General features: G+C 44.0%; 1 protein-coding gene across 1 annotated transcript in view; it reads left to right on the top strand.

The window, feature by feature from the left end:
• TNC (tenascin C) overlaps positions 1–12,468 on the top strand; it is a 95,849-nt gene that overhangs the window by 64,438 nt on the left and 18,943 nt on the right. The window contains 4 exon segments of the mRNA XM_032797785.2: positions 1,004–1,276; positions 3,602–3,877; positions 8,955–9,227; positions 10,720–10,992. Coding sequence (XP_032653676.1) covers positions 1,004–1,276; positions 3,602–3,877; positions 8,955–9,227; positions 10,720–10,992 — 1,095 coding nt within the window.

Here is a 12,468-nt window from a genome sequence, read left to right as displayed (position 1 = left end):
GAGGAGGTGTCAATTCCAGGAGAGGCAAAGCTGCTTCTGTAATGAGCCAGCCACTCTCAGTCTCTATTCAAACCCAGATTAATGGTGTTAAATTTGCAAATGAATTTTAGTTCTGCTGTTTCTCTTTGACATCTGTTTCTGAAGTTTTTTTGTTCACGAATAGTTAGTTTTAAATTTGTTATAGAATGTCCAGGGAGATTGAAGTGTTCACCTGCTGGCTTTTGTATGTTATTATTTCTGATGTCTGATTTGTGTCCATTTATTCTTTTACATAGGGACTGTCTGGTTTGGCCAATGTGCATGGCAGAGGGACATTGCTGGCACATGATGGCATATATCACATTAGTAGACGTGCAGATGAATGAGCCCTTGATGGTGTGACTGATGTGGTTGGGTCCTCTGATAGTGTTGCTAGAGTAGATATGGGGACAGAGTAGGCAACGAGGTTTGTTATAGGGTTTGGTTCCTGGGTTAGTGTTCTTGTGGTGTGGTGTGTAGTTGCTGGTGAGTATTTGCTTCAGGTTGGGGGGCTGTGTGTAAGCAAGAACTGGCCTGCCTCCCAAAGTCCGTGAGAGTGAGGGATCATTTTCCAAGTTAGGTTGTAGATAGTTGATAATGCGCTGGAGAGGTTTTAGCTGGAGGCTGTACGTGGTGGCCAGTTGTGTTCTGTTATTTTCCTTGTTGGACCTGTCCTGTAGTAGGTGATTTCTGGGTACCCATCTCACTACCCACAAGAGCTTATGCCCAAATAAATCTGTTAGCCTTTAAGGTGCTAGGAGGATTGGAAACAGGTGTCAGTGGGTCAGAATCATGCTGCCCATCTCATACTGCTAAATGAGAGGGGGATTCTGGTGAGATTTTGGCTAAGATGATGGGGTCGTGGTGCAGAAAATGTGATTAAATAGGTCTTTTCCATCTCTGACTCCTCTGACATTGATTTTATTTTATTTTATTTTTGATTCTAATAATTCCGACACATTTTCATTTGTTTTTCTTCCTCTAGTAGATGAACCTCTCCTTAGCAAACTAACTGTCTCAAACGCTACCTCAGACAGTGTGTCCCTCACATGGGAAGCTCAGGATGCTGCCTTTGATCACTTTGTTTTAGAAGTTATAAACTCTGACTTGCCTTTGGATTCTCTGGTGCACACGGTGCCAGGCGCCTCACGGAGTTTTGTAATCACCAACCTAAGAGCCGCCACTAATTATACTGTCCAACTGCATGGTCTAATTGATGGCCAAGGTGCTCAGACTTTGACAGCACTGGTTACCACAGGTATTTTACCTTCCAGATTTATTTTTTCTATTCTTTCTTTTCCCTTCCACCAAACTGCTCTAGAACATGGCTTCAAAGTGACATCACTTTTCCTCATCTAGATGGCCCTTGTTAGTAAAAGAAAGGGTCACTATGGGGACAGGCTGGAATAAGCTGAATCCAAGACTGCTTTGAAAGAAGCAGATCTGGGACCCTGGAAATGGCTGAAAAGTGTCCCCAGAATTAAGGAAGCACAATGGTAAACCTTTGATTGGTTTATTTATATATACACTTATCTGCAAGCTCTCTGTATATATAATGGAATTGCTCCAGATGATTCTCTGGAACATCCTTGCATTTGACTTGGAATACTCTGTGTGTTCATTCCACACCCTCTCTCCTTATTTGCCTGTGATCTTTCTTATCACGGGAATCGGCACTATGTCTTTGTCATACCAGAAAGGCAACTGCATGCCATTTTGGTTCTTTGTTTGTAAAGGTCAAATGTCTCTCATGGCATTTGTATCTTTTACTGGTGCTTTGGGTAGCATGTTAAATGACCAACAGGAAGTGCATGGAGTGGTCCAGTTATTCAGTGCTGGTACCAAGCGTGTTTTTCTGCCTGGCATCTTTACACATCCCCCCAGGAGTGAGCTGGGATTGAAAAGGAAGTCCATCCCTTCTTGCTGTTCGGCCCCGTACACTATCACTTGCACTGTTGCCAGTGAATCTTGTAGGGGAATGGGCACCACAGTGCCTTCCAGTGAATGCCAGAGCCTTTCCAGCACTGATGGTTACTACAGGATGTTGAGAACTCATTAAGCCTTGCCTGGAGAGATTTTCAACTTGTGTTGCATGTAGTAATCTTTGAAATCTGGATGCCATGACATGGACCTGCCTGAGCTAGGGGCGAATGGCATGTGAAGGAATGTGCCCTTTTGGGTTCGGTGTGGAAAAGATTGTTCTCTTCAACCTGCATGCAGGACTGATAGCGCCATGCCTGGTTTCACCACATTCTCCCTTACGTATGTTTGCATCTTGACTACTTTCTGATCTCCTCCGCCATCTCCCCAGGCACCGAGCTCTCACCATGACAACTTCATTACCAACCATGCTGGCTCTGCATGACGACAGTCCCAGCATGCATCCTTAATTGGGGTCACTGATATATCCCTGCTCCTGGACTAGACCAAGGCAGCAGAGTGGATGGGGAACAAACGCTCCTGGCCCATTTAACCTAACTCTTGGGTGGGTAAATTGCGGTAACTTGCATCAGTTCATATGTCAGTTAATTATAGGTCTCTCTCTGTTCTTTAATTGTTCTGTTGTTGTCATGATTACGTCCCCCAGCGTGAGTCACTTACCCAATAACTCCCCCTGAATATCACTGACTCCATTTAACCAACACTTTCATGTCCCCAAAACATTTTAACAAATGGGGTTTTAATTAGGGTGACCAGACAGCAAATGTGAAAAATTGGGACGGGTGAGGGGTAATAGGAGCCAATATAAGAAAAAAAACCCAAAATCGGGACTGTCCCTATAAAATCAGGACATCTGGTCACCCTAGTTTCAATAAATTCCTCATTGTTGAATTATGTGAAAGCTGGATGGATTTGACTCCAATTTCCCAGGTTATTCCTTTGAGGATGAGAATGAAATTTATGTCAAAAGAGAATATTTTTCCCTAAGAAGAATTATAAAGGCCTGAAAAGGGGAGTTGCAGTGATCTTGTGTCCTCCATTCAGTGGTCCACAGTGTGACCTTGTGGATAGGGCGCTGCCACTGGCCTGCTGCATGAGCTTGGTCAAATCTCTTCACTCACTTGTGCCTCAGTTTCCCCATCTGGACAATGAGGATAATGATCCTGATCTGCTTGGTAAAGCACTTTAACATGAAGTGTGCCATCATTTAGAGAGTTGGCCTTCTGCAAAAGTAAAGTCTTGGTTCAGAGTTATGCAGGCATCGAGAGCCTAATTTTCAGAGGTGCTAAGCATCTGCAGTTCCCTTGGACTTCACGGGGAGTTGTATGTGCTTAGCACTTCTGCAAATCAGGCCCAAGTTTAGGCCAGACCATTGAATATATTTAACACTAAACAAAAAAGAGCAAGAAAAAAAATTAAAACTAATAAACACAATAAAATAAATTCAAGAGGTTAAATTTAAAGCCCTTATAAATGGCTATTTGCAATGCCCAGCTCCTTGTTTCTTCACCCGTTGCTCAGCAGATGGTAAAGGCTGGCTATGTTGCTCAACACCCTTCAGTAGCCATAACTCTCTTCTGCTACTAAGCACTGCCCTGCTCTAAGTAATGCTTTCTCTTCACCTGTGTTCCTTTTCCTTCAGAGGCCAAGCCACAGCTGGGCACGCTCACACTCACAAACGTTACCCCCGACAGCTTCAACCTCTCATGGACTGCGAGAGACGGGCCTTTTGCAAAGTTTGTTATAAATGTTAGAGATTCTTATGCAGCCCACGCACCGCAGGAGCTTACGGTGGCAGGAGGGGCCCGCAGCGCTCGCATCTCAGGCTTGGCAGATTACACTGGCTATGATATTAACATTCAGGGCACCACCAATGCAGGGGTCCACACAGAGCCCCTCACTGCTTTTGTCGTGACAGGTACCCATTTAAAGGCTGCTGCTTTGTGCATGGGGTTTTTTTGGTGTAAAATAATAAATAAATAAATCATTGATTAATGTGGAGGAAAAGAGAGAACTGTGCTGGCTGTTTCTCTGTGAAACTGAGTAATGTTGACACTTAAATTGATTATCCAGTTTTAGGGCGAGGAAAGGGAGAACAGGTTCAGGTGAATTAAGAACCCATCCAAATCTTTATTCCTAACTTCAGCTGCAATTAACCTTCCCCTCCAAGCTTTCAAAAACTAAGGTTAACTTCATGGGCCCATTTATCTAACCTGAATGTCTTCTAGGCCTCTTTTCAACTCTTGGCTATTTAGAGCAGCCCTGACCTTTAAAATTCCACCTGTCCTCCGGGGTCAGTTCCACTGAATAACACTAATCATCTATGAGACGGACGTCTCCTTTCTGCAGGACATGTGGCAATTGAAAGGACCAGGACTTCGGGCACCCTTGTGTCTATTTGAACCCCTACATGTGGCAGTAAGAGAGGACGTCAAGATTCAGCCCATATCTTGTTGCTATTTCACTCTTTACCCAGATCAGATCTAATACAATAACCTGGCAGCCAGGCGTGTATGATAGTGCTGCCTCCAATCCATTTATACTCCTTGAAGACTAAGCATTCCTTGCACATCATATCACAATAACAGAGGCTGTCACTACATCTTCTCTCCATTCTTTGTATGCTTTGCCTCGACCAAACAGCCATCCTGCATGTGCATGCATCCAGAAGCTCATGTCTCATTATCTATCCTTTTCTTCCTCGCTCCAGTAAAACACAGAAGTAACACCATCAGCTGAGGCATTATGTTCCGTTAGCCTCCTTTGCATAAGGCAGTCTGCACAAGCACTTCACTGAAGCCCCAAGGCTGCAGTTTGCATGACTATGCCCTCCCTCCCTGATGGTAGAGTTTTACAAATGAACCAGTGTTTGCCTTCTCCTGTCCTGTTCTTTGCTGCTCCAAAGAACAGATGCTTCCCTGTAGCAAATGTGGCATTGCTAGATTTGAAGGCAAGTTTCTCTGATCTAGGGTATGGCTACACTTGGAATTTCAAAGCGCTGCCACGGCAGCACTGTGGGAGCGCTGCCACAGCAGCTCTTTGAAGTGTGAGTGTGGTCGGAGCGGCAGCGCTGGGAGACAGCTCTCCCAGCGCTGCACGTAAACCACATCGTCTACGGATGTAGCGGGCAGCGCTGGGAGCGCGCTGCTGCCCTGATTACACTGACGTTTTACAGCGCTGTATCTTGCAGCGCTCAGGGGGGTGTTTTTTCACACCCCTCAGCATGAAAGTTGCAGCGCTGTAAAGTGTGAGTGTAGCCATACTCCTAGATACCAATATGGACACAAGAACAAATGGATATAAACTGGACATTAGGAAGTTTAGACTTGAAATTAGACGAAGGTTTCTAACCATTACAGGAGTGAAGTTCTGGAACAGCCTTCCAAGGGGAGTAGTGGGGGCAAAAGACATATCTGGCTTCAAGACTAAGCTTCATAAGTTTATGGAGGGGATGGTATGATGAGATCTTTGATTATTAGCAGGTAAATATGCCCAATGGCTTGTGATGGGATGATAGATGGGGCGGGATCTGAATTACTACAGAGAAGTCTTTCCTGGGTGCTGGCAGGTGAGTCTTGCCCACATGCTCAGGGTTTAGCTGATCACCATATTTGGGGTCAGGAAGGAATTTTCCTCCAATGCAGATTGGCAGAGGCCCTGGAGGTTTTTCATTTTCCTCTGCAGCATTGGGCACGGGTCACTTGCTGGAGATTCTCTGCACCTTGAGGACTTTAAACCATGATCTGAGGACTCCAATAACTCAGACATAGGGTAGGGGTTTGTTACAGGAGTGGATGGGTGAGATTCTGTGGCCTGTGTTGTGCAGGAGGTCAGACTAGATGATCATAATTGTCCCTTCTGACCTTAAAGTCCGAGTCTATGCTATGCTTTGCTTCCTGCAAACCAGTGAATTCTTGTCTGCCTGTAGTGCATGTAAATCTGTTTCTGGAAAATAATTTCAGTGTTTCAGATCCTTTATTTATTTATCAAGGCTGCAGCAAACCAAACCTACGAGGAGTTGAATCTAGTATTTCTTGAGGATGCTCAGTAGGAGAGGAGTATAAATCCCTTAAACCACTCTGTCATGCTGTCTGGACCATGACCATAAGCACCAGAGTGTCGAGAAGCAGGGCAGAGACCCCGAACTGCTTATATGTTCTATGCTTAGATTTCACTGACCCAGTGAAAGTATGAATTCCTAAAGCAGTGTAACAGTCTTACCATGGAGTCACAGACAGTCCCTTTGATCAGTCCAGTCTATTTTGCCACCTAAGCAAGCTGGACTCAGTGATAGTTGGATACTATACACCTTAGATCACAAAATATTCAGGTTACTCCCATTCCCAAAGGACAAGTCACTTATCCTATGTCAATTTGTACCTTAGGTCTGACACCAAAGACAATCCAATAGTAAACTATCTAAGGATTTATTAACTAAGAAAAGAAATGAAAGAGTTATTACAAGGTTAAAGCAGGCAAACATATGCAAGCAAACCAGTCTATGGTTTCAGAAGGTGACACAGTTGTAGAAATCTGTCAGCTCTGAGTGTCTTTTAGGACTAACCCAGTTTGACCCTGGGGATCTCGGCTTCTCTTTTGTGTCCTGTGAGAGTCCAAACAGCAAAAGAGATGAACATTTTTTCTTGTCAGCTATTTTTAGTTCCTTCTTCCACATTGGAACTAGCCCTTTTGCAGGTAACCTCTTCATGGGTGTTGCGGAACTATTAGCAAAGTCTTTATATTGTGATGTCCCACAGTGGCCCATTTAGTTTTGATAGGCCTTCTTGATGGACAGGAAACAAACCCTCCTGGCTGGATTCATAGTTTCAGAGCAAACATTTTTACAGTTACACAGCAAAAACTTAAATATTAACTTACAGCCCCTCCCGTTTGTATGTGAGATTAGTGCATGCAGCAACTTGCAAGCATTTCATAGAGTCTAAACACTAAACACGTTGCTATAATTCCAATACCCATCTAACCATACTAATGCACAGGTAAAACAGACGGGTTTCCAGCACTGAATCTTTAAGTGCTTGGCTGGGGCCTAAAGCCTTGCCCAGAGCTGGCACCTGGGTCTGCCCATGTCATGCGCTTCACATGCATCAAATTCTAACAAAGCCTTTACCACATCTCTGCGGCCATCGAAACTCGAGGACTTATAGATTATTAAGTAGCTTAATACTGTGGATGGGAGAATGAGGGAAACAATGTCTCAGTTCCTACAAGAAGGCCACGGGGTGCCCCAAAGTTGTTTCTCTGGTCCTTCCTGTGATAATAGTAAGAAATATTTCACTGTTCATGCCTAGGTTTTGAAGAGCCATGTGGCTTTTTAGTAGAGATGGCCTCAAGCCTAGAAGTTCCTGATCAAAACCCAAACTTTCTCAAAGCTTGGAAGTTGGAGGTCCGGATCTGAGCTCCTGGATCAGACTAAGGCTCTGTCTACTGTTGGAGCGAGGGGTGTGGTTCCCAGTTAACACAGACGTACTTGCTTTTACTCTCATCAAATCAGCACACTAGAAATAGTAGTGTAGCCATGATAGCATGTGTAGTGGTGAGCAGAAGTATGGGCTGGCCACCTCTAGTTCTTAGCTGTGGGCTACAGGTAGGTTTGTACTCGGAGCAAAGCCTGTGCTGCCCCTTGCTGCCATGTGCACTACCACAGCTGGATTACCTTCACCGCTCTGCTATGTTTAATGTGCTTGCTCAATGCGAAGTCGCACAAGTATGTCTGTGTGAGCTGAAAATCACTCTCTGACCTCGAAGCATAGACATGGCCTATGCTGTAGAATTCAGCTCAGAAACCTTCTCAGGTGCCTGAGCTGCGTGTTTCAGCTCCACGCTTCAGGTTTGGGGCCCATCTCTACTGTTCAGTGCTCTTTCTGTCGTCATACATACTGAAATGCAGGCAGGGTTTAATTGGGGGGTGGGTGGGAAATCAAGGACCAAATCCATTCAACTCTTACTAGGGATAAACTTCCACTGTAGTAAGTGATCATGTCGAGGAAGGATAGCAAGATTCCATGAGTGGGGCATCTGAGACAGCAAAGCCAGATTTTTAAAAAAGCTTATGGTCAGATTGGCAAGGGCTGAGCACCCACTGTCAGGGCTAGATTCTCAAAAATGCTCAGCATCCAGTAACTCCCACTGTGACTCCTAGGACCAGATATTCACATAAACTCAACAGGCTGGGCTCTTTTGAAAGCCTGGCCACTTATTTCAGTGCCTACATGGAAACTGGCCTCTTTTGAACCAATGGCCCTATGCCTCTGAACTTTAACTAGTGCCATTTTGGTCTAAAATCTACCAGAATAAGCATTGGCATCTCTTTAAGTTGTCAACATATCAGTTAAAGGGAAGAGAAGGGAGAAATGATTGGCTATTAAGATTTTTGGCCAGTCTGTTCTTCAGCCTTTACTTGCTGTCATTAGCTGTTGCTAGCACAATCTCTCAAAGAAACAATCCTTCAGTTGTTTAGATCTTACGCTTGCAGTGACCCGTGTTGGTTTAAGCCTTGGTTCTGATGGGTCAACCATTGGAAAGAAAAGCAGATGATATTGGTGTGAAGTTGTGAGATATGTCAGACTTGAGGTTTGTCCCTAAAGCAATGGTGATGGAGAGGGGAGGACGGAAATAGACATGTTATTCAAATCATTGCAAACCTGTATTATTCACAACTCATTCGGTGTGCATGTGAAATTGAAGAAACTTGTTTAAGTATCCGGGTTGGGGATTTTCAAAGGGACCTACAGGAAGTAGGCACCCAAATCCCATTGACATGCAGTGGGAACTGAACACCTAATTTCTTCAGGCTCCTTTGAATATCTCAGCCTTGTGGTAGTGGCCATGCATTTCCATTAAATCTTGTGTTTTTCGGGGGAAACTTGTGATTGATGTTTGCTGGAAGCTGTGACATTGTCTAACTCCCAATGTTTGTTTATTTGTTTTTTTTGCTTCTTTTCTTTTTTGTTTTTTTGCACCTTCCCTTCTCTTAGAGTCCATGCCCCCACTGGAAAACCTAACTGTCTCTGACATTAATCCTTATGGGTTCACGGTGTCCTGGATGGCATTGGAGAATGCCTTTGACAACTTTCTAGTAATCGTGGTGGATTCTGGCAAGCTGCTGGACCCACAGGAGTTCCTTCTTACAGGAGCCCAGCGGCAACTGGAGCTTAAAGGCCTTATTACTGGCATTGGCTATGAGGTTATGCTTTATGGTTTTGCCAAGGGGCGCCAAACAAAGCCCCTAAGCACTGTGGCTGTTACAGGTATTTTATCATGGGCAAATTGTTCTTTTCCATCCTCTTTTTCATGCTTCTCTTCTCACCTGGAAGATGTAGTGTGCAATCCATTTGAAAAACAAACCATGGCTTTTGCATATCCTTTTCCATCATGGCTACACATACCTCATCATGATCGAAAGGTTCACTAATGTGATCTCATTTCAACATTTCTTGGTATTCTCTTTATGTTCTCTCTCTTTGGGGTTGAGTGGAGAAGAGTGGAACAGGGTGGAGGGTAAATTGCTCCATGCAAGAATCCTTAGCTGGAGAAAGGAGACCAGATGCAGGAGTTCACCATGTTATAAGCCATCAGGTACCTTGGTATTCTTCAATTGTCTATCCTTCAGGACCATTCAGGAGAGTCATACTGGGCTTCCTGCCCATGGACTCTTCCCCTTCATTCTCCATGCCAATCTCACACAGAAAATAAACAAGAGGATCATTACAACCAATAGCGTTGGGCATCTCTTAACAAAGCATTGCCCGGGTTCTCATTCTCATCGTAGCTGAGTTTTTCCAGCTGCATTTTGGCCTTATTGAAAAATTATTGCTAGCTGACTGGTTCTTTTCACCAAGTCTTACCTACACAATTTGCTCATTCCATGCACCAGCGAAGCCGGAGTTATATGGCTGAACATTGGTGAGAAAATAAATATGGACCTTTTATTGTGAAAAATACAACCGCATTGGAGATAATGTTACTAGTCTGGTAGCATTTATACCACTAGTGATGTCTAGAGTACCCTATGAGGCAGATAACCACAATAATAGTGAGAAACCATCTTAGTTAACTGCTAGAATCCTCTTAGGTGGATTCCTCTACTAGAGATTTTACATAAACCTCTTTGGACGTGAGTGTGCAGCATTGTGGATAGAGATTTTCTTGATTTCCCCTTGCTGCTTCAGCACTGACTCCAAAGGAAAAGTGGACACCGTAGTCTAGATCAGAAGCATCAAGAAGTCCAGAACCACATGCAATAATTGTTAAGAATGAAGGAACTTTTTAGTGGCGCCTCTACAGTGCTCCTATCAAAGGGGGACAAACAAGTAACAGTGTGTAGGCACAGCTGCAGATTATTAACAATGCCTTGTTTTTATTTGTCATAAAGGTCTCACAAAGGATGGGTAACTCTAGTGGAGGCCAGAGAACAAACAAACATCACTTTTACTATTATTATCTTTAATATTGTATGACAGGGGCAAATGGCGTGTATCCAGATATTTGTTCTGCTTTGGGGTATTGTAAAAGTTGGGCACTTCTACATGCACACTCAAATATATCTTGTACAGTACTTGTATAACTCTGAATATCCAAAGGTTTTTTTCTTTTTCATAGCTAGCAGATTATTCCAATTTCTTTGAACTGTGGCTGGATATTTGCAGCGTGCTCTGTTCTGACCTAGAGCAGGTCATATGAATTGGTAGGATGGAAAAAATCTAATTTCTTCTTCCTACTGATTTCTTCTCCTTTTTTTAGAAGCAGAACCCGAGGTTGACAACCTTCTGGTTTCAGATGCTACCCCAAGTGGCTTCCGTCTGTCATGGACTGCAGATGATGGGGTCTTCGACAGCTTTGTTCTTAAAATCAGGGATACCGACAGGCAGTCTGACCCACGGGAACTAATTGTTCCAGGCCATGAACGCACCCAAGATATAACAGGGCTGAAAGAGGGTACTAAGTATGACATTGAACTCTATGGACTTATCAGTGGACAGCGTTCCCAGCCCATAAGTGCAGTAGCTTCCACAGGTATTGTCTCTACAATGGAGGGAGAAAAGCATGATGTGCATGTCTGTCTCTTTAATCTCTGTCCCTCTCACATCCAGTTTGATGTCTCACAAAGTTTTTAAAAGTGCTTTGCCCCCACAGCTCTCACCAAGATTTCTTTTCTTTGCAATCTGCTCCTTCTGATGGAGCATGCTCTTCTGCGTGGTCTTGTTCACCATATTTAATAAAACACAAGAAGGGCTATTTCATACTTGTTATCTGAAGACAAGCAGCATAGTCTAGTGGTTAGAGCACATGGCTTGGGAGACAGGAGATTTGCCTTCTATTGCAAGCACTGTCCATGATTTGCTATGCAACTTTGGACAGTCAGTTGTCTTCACTCTCCCTCAGTTTCCCACTTGTGAAAGATGGATGATAAAACTTACCTAGCTCACAGGGCTATTGAGTGGCTACTCAATTCGGGCTTGATTTGCAAGGTTGCCAGGTGCTAAGCACCCTCAACTCACACTGATTTTAATGGGCGATAAAGATGCTCAGCAGTTCACAAGAGTCTTCAGCATTTTGCAGGATCAAGCCCTTAGTGTCTCGGAAGTGCACTGAAGTCCTCAAATAGAGGACACTATAGATTACCTTAACTGTGAGTACAGTACCTGGCATCAGTGCTTATTTAGCTGAGGCTTACAGTTAATGGGATCCCCAAGGAAAGAGGCAGACACAAGAGTTTATTAGAGCCATTTTGCTTAAAAAAACCCAGGGCTGGATTCTACACTGTATCATGCCAGCTTTACTCAGGCAGAATTCCATTGACTTCAGTGGAGCTAAGCTAGCACAGAACTGGAGTAATGCCAATGCCATGGTCCTGAAGCCCGATTCCTGGGTGCCCAACTCCTGTGTGTGCCTTTCAAATCTCCCTGGAATACATTTTCACATCCAGGCCGTTTTAAACTGCCAGAGTGGTATAAAGGGGTCTTGGTGAAAATGCTAATCAGGCCCTAAATCTGGCTTCTTAACCTTTAGCCAGTGTTTGGAGAAGAAAAGAGACAATGGCAGATCAGGGTTGGAAAGCATCCACTGAGACTGCATGGCACCATGATTCATCTAACTGGTCCCCCATGGTTGAGGAGGAATGCACACTTGTGACCAGTTTCCAACTGATCACAACCATGTTCCTTAAGCAAACATCAAGCAAATGTACTTACGGTCTGAGGCATTTGCAACAAGCAGAACACCAATCCACCACAGACAGCCTTTTGTCAGACTACAGGTTTGACTCACAAGAGAGGGTGATGTTTAAAGTCAACTATACTTTTTAGCAGCATGTCCCCATTTTCACTGACTCACGGACTATTTATGGTAAACTGCAGGCAGTTATAAATTTCCTCATGCCTACATTCTGATTTGGCCATTGCAGAAAGATTTAGGAGCATGTCAGCTATTGATGCTAATAGTCCAGAAGACAGACACCCATACATAGCCCATGGATAGTTGATAATAGAG

The sequence above is a fragment of the Chelonoidis abingdonii genome, chromosome 24, assembly GCF_003597395.2.
Source record: "Chelonoidis abingdonii isolate Lonesome George chromosome 24, CheloAbing_2.0, whole genome shotgun sequence".
NCBI classification, from domain to species: Eukaryota; Metazoa; Chordata; order Testudines; family Testudinidae; genus Chelonoidis; species Chelonoidis abingdonii.
Note: the sequence above shows the minus strand (reverse complement) of the source record. Positions and strands in the feature narration are given on the sequence as shown.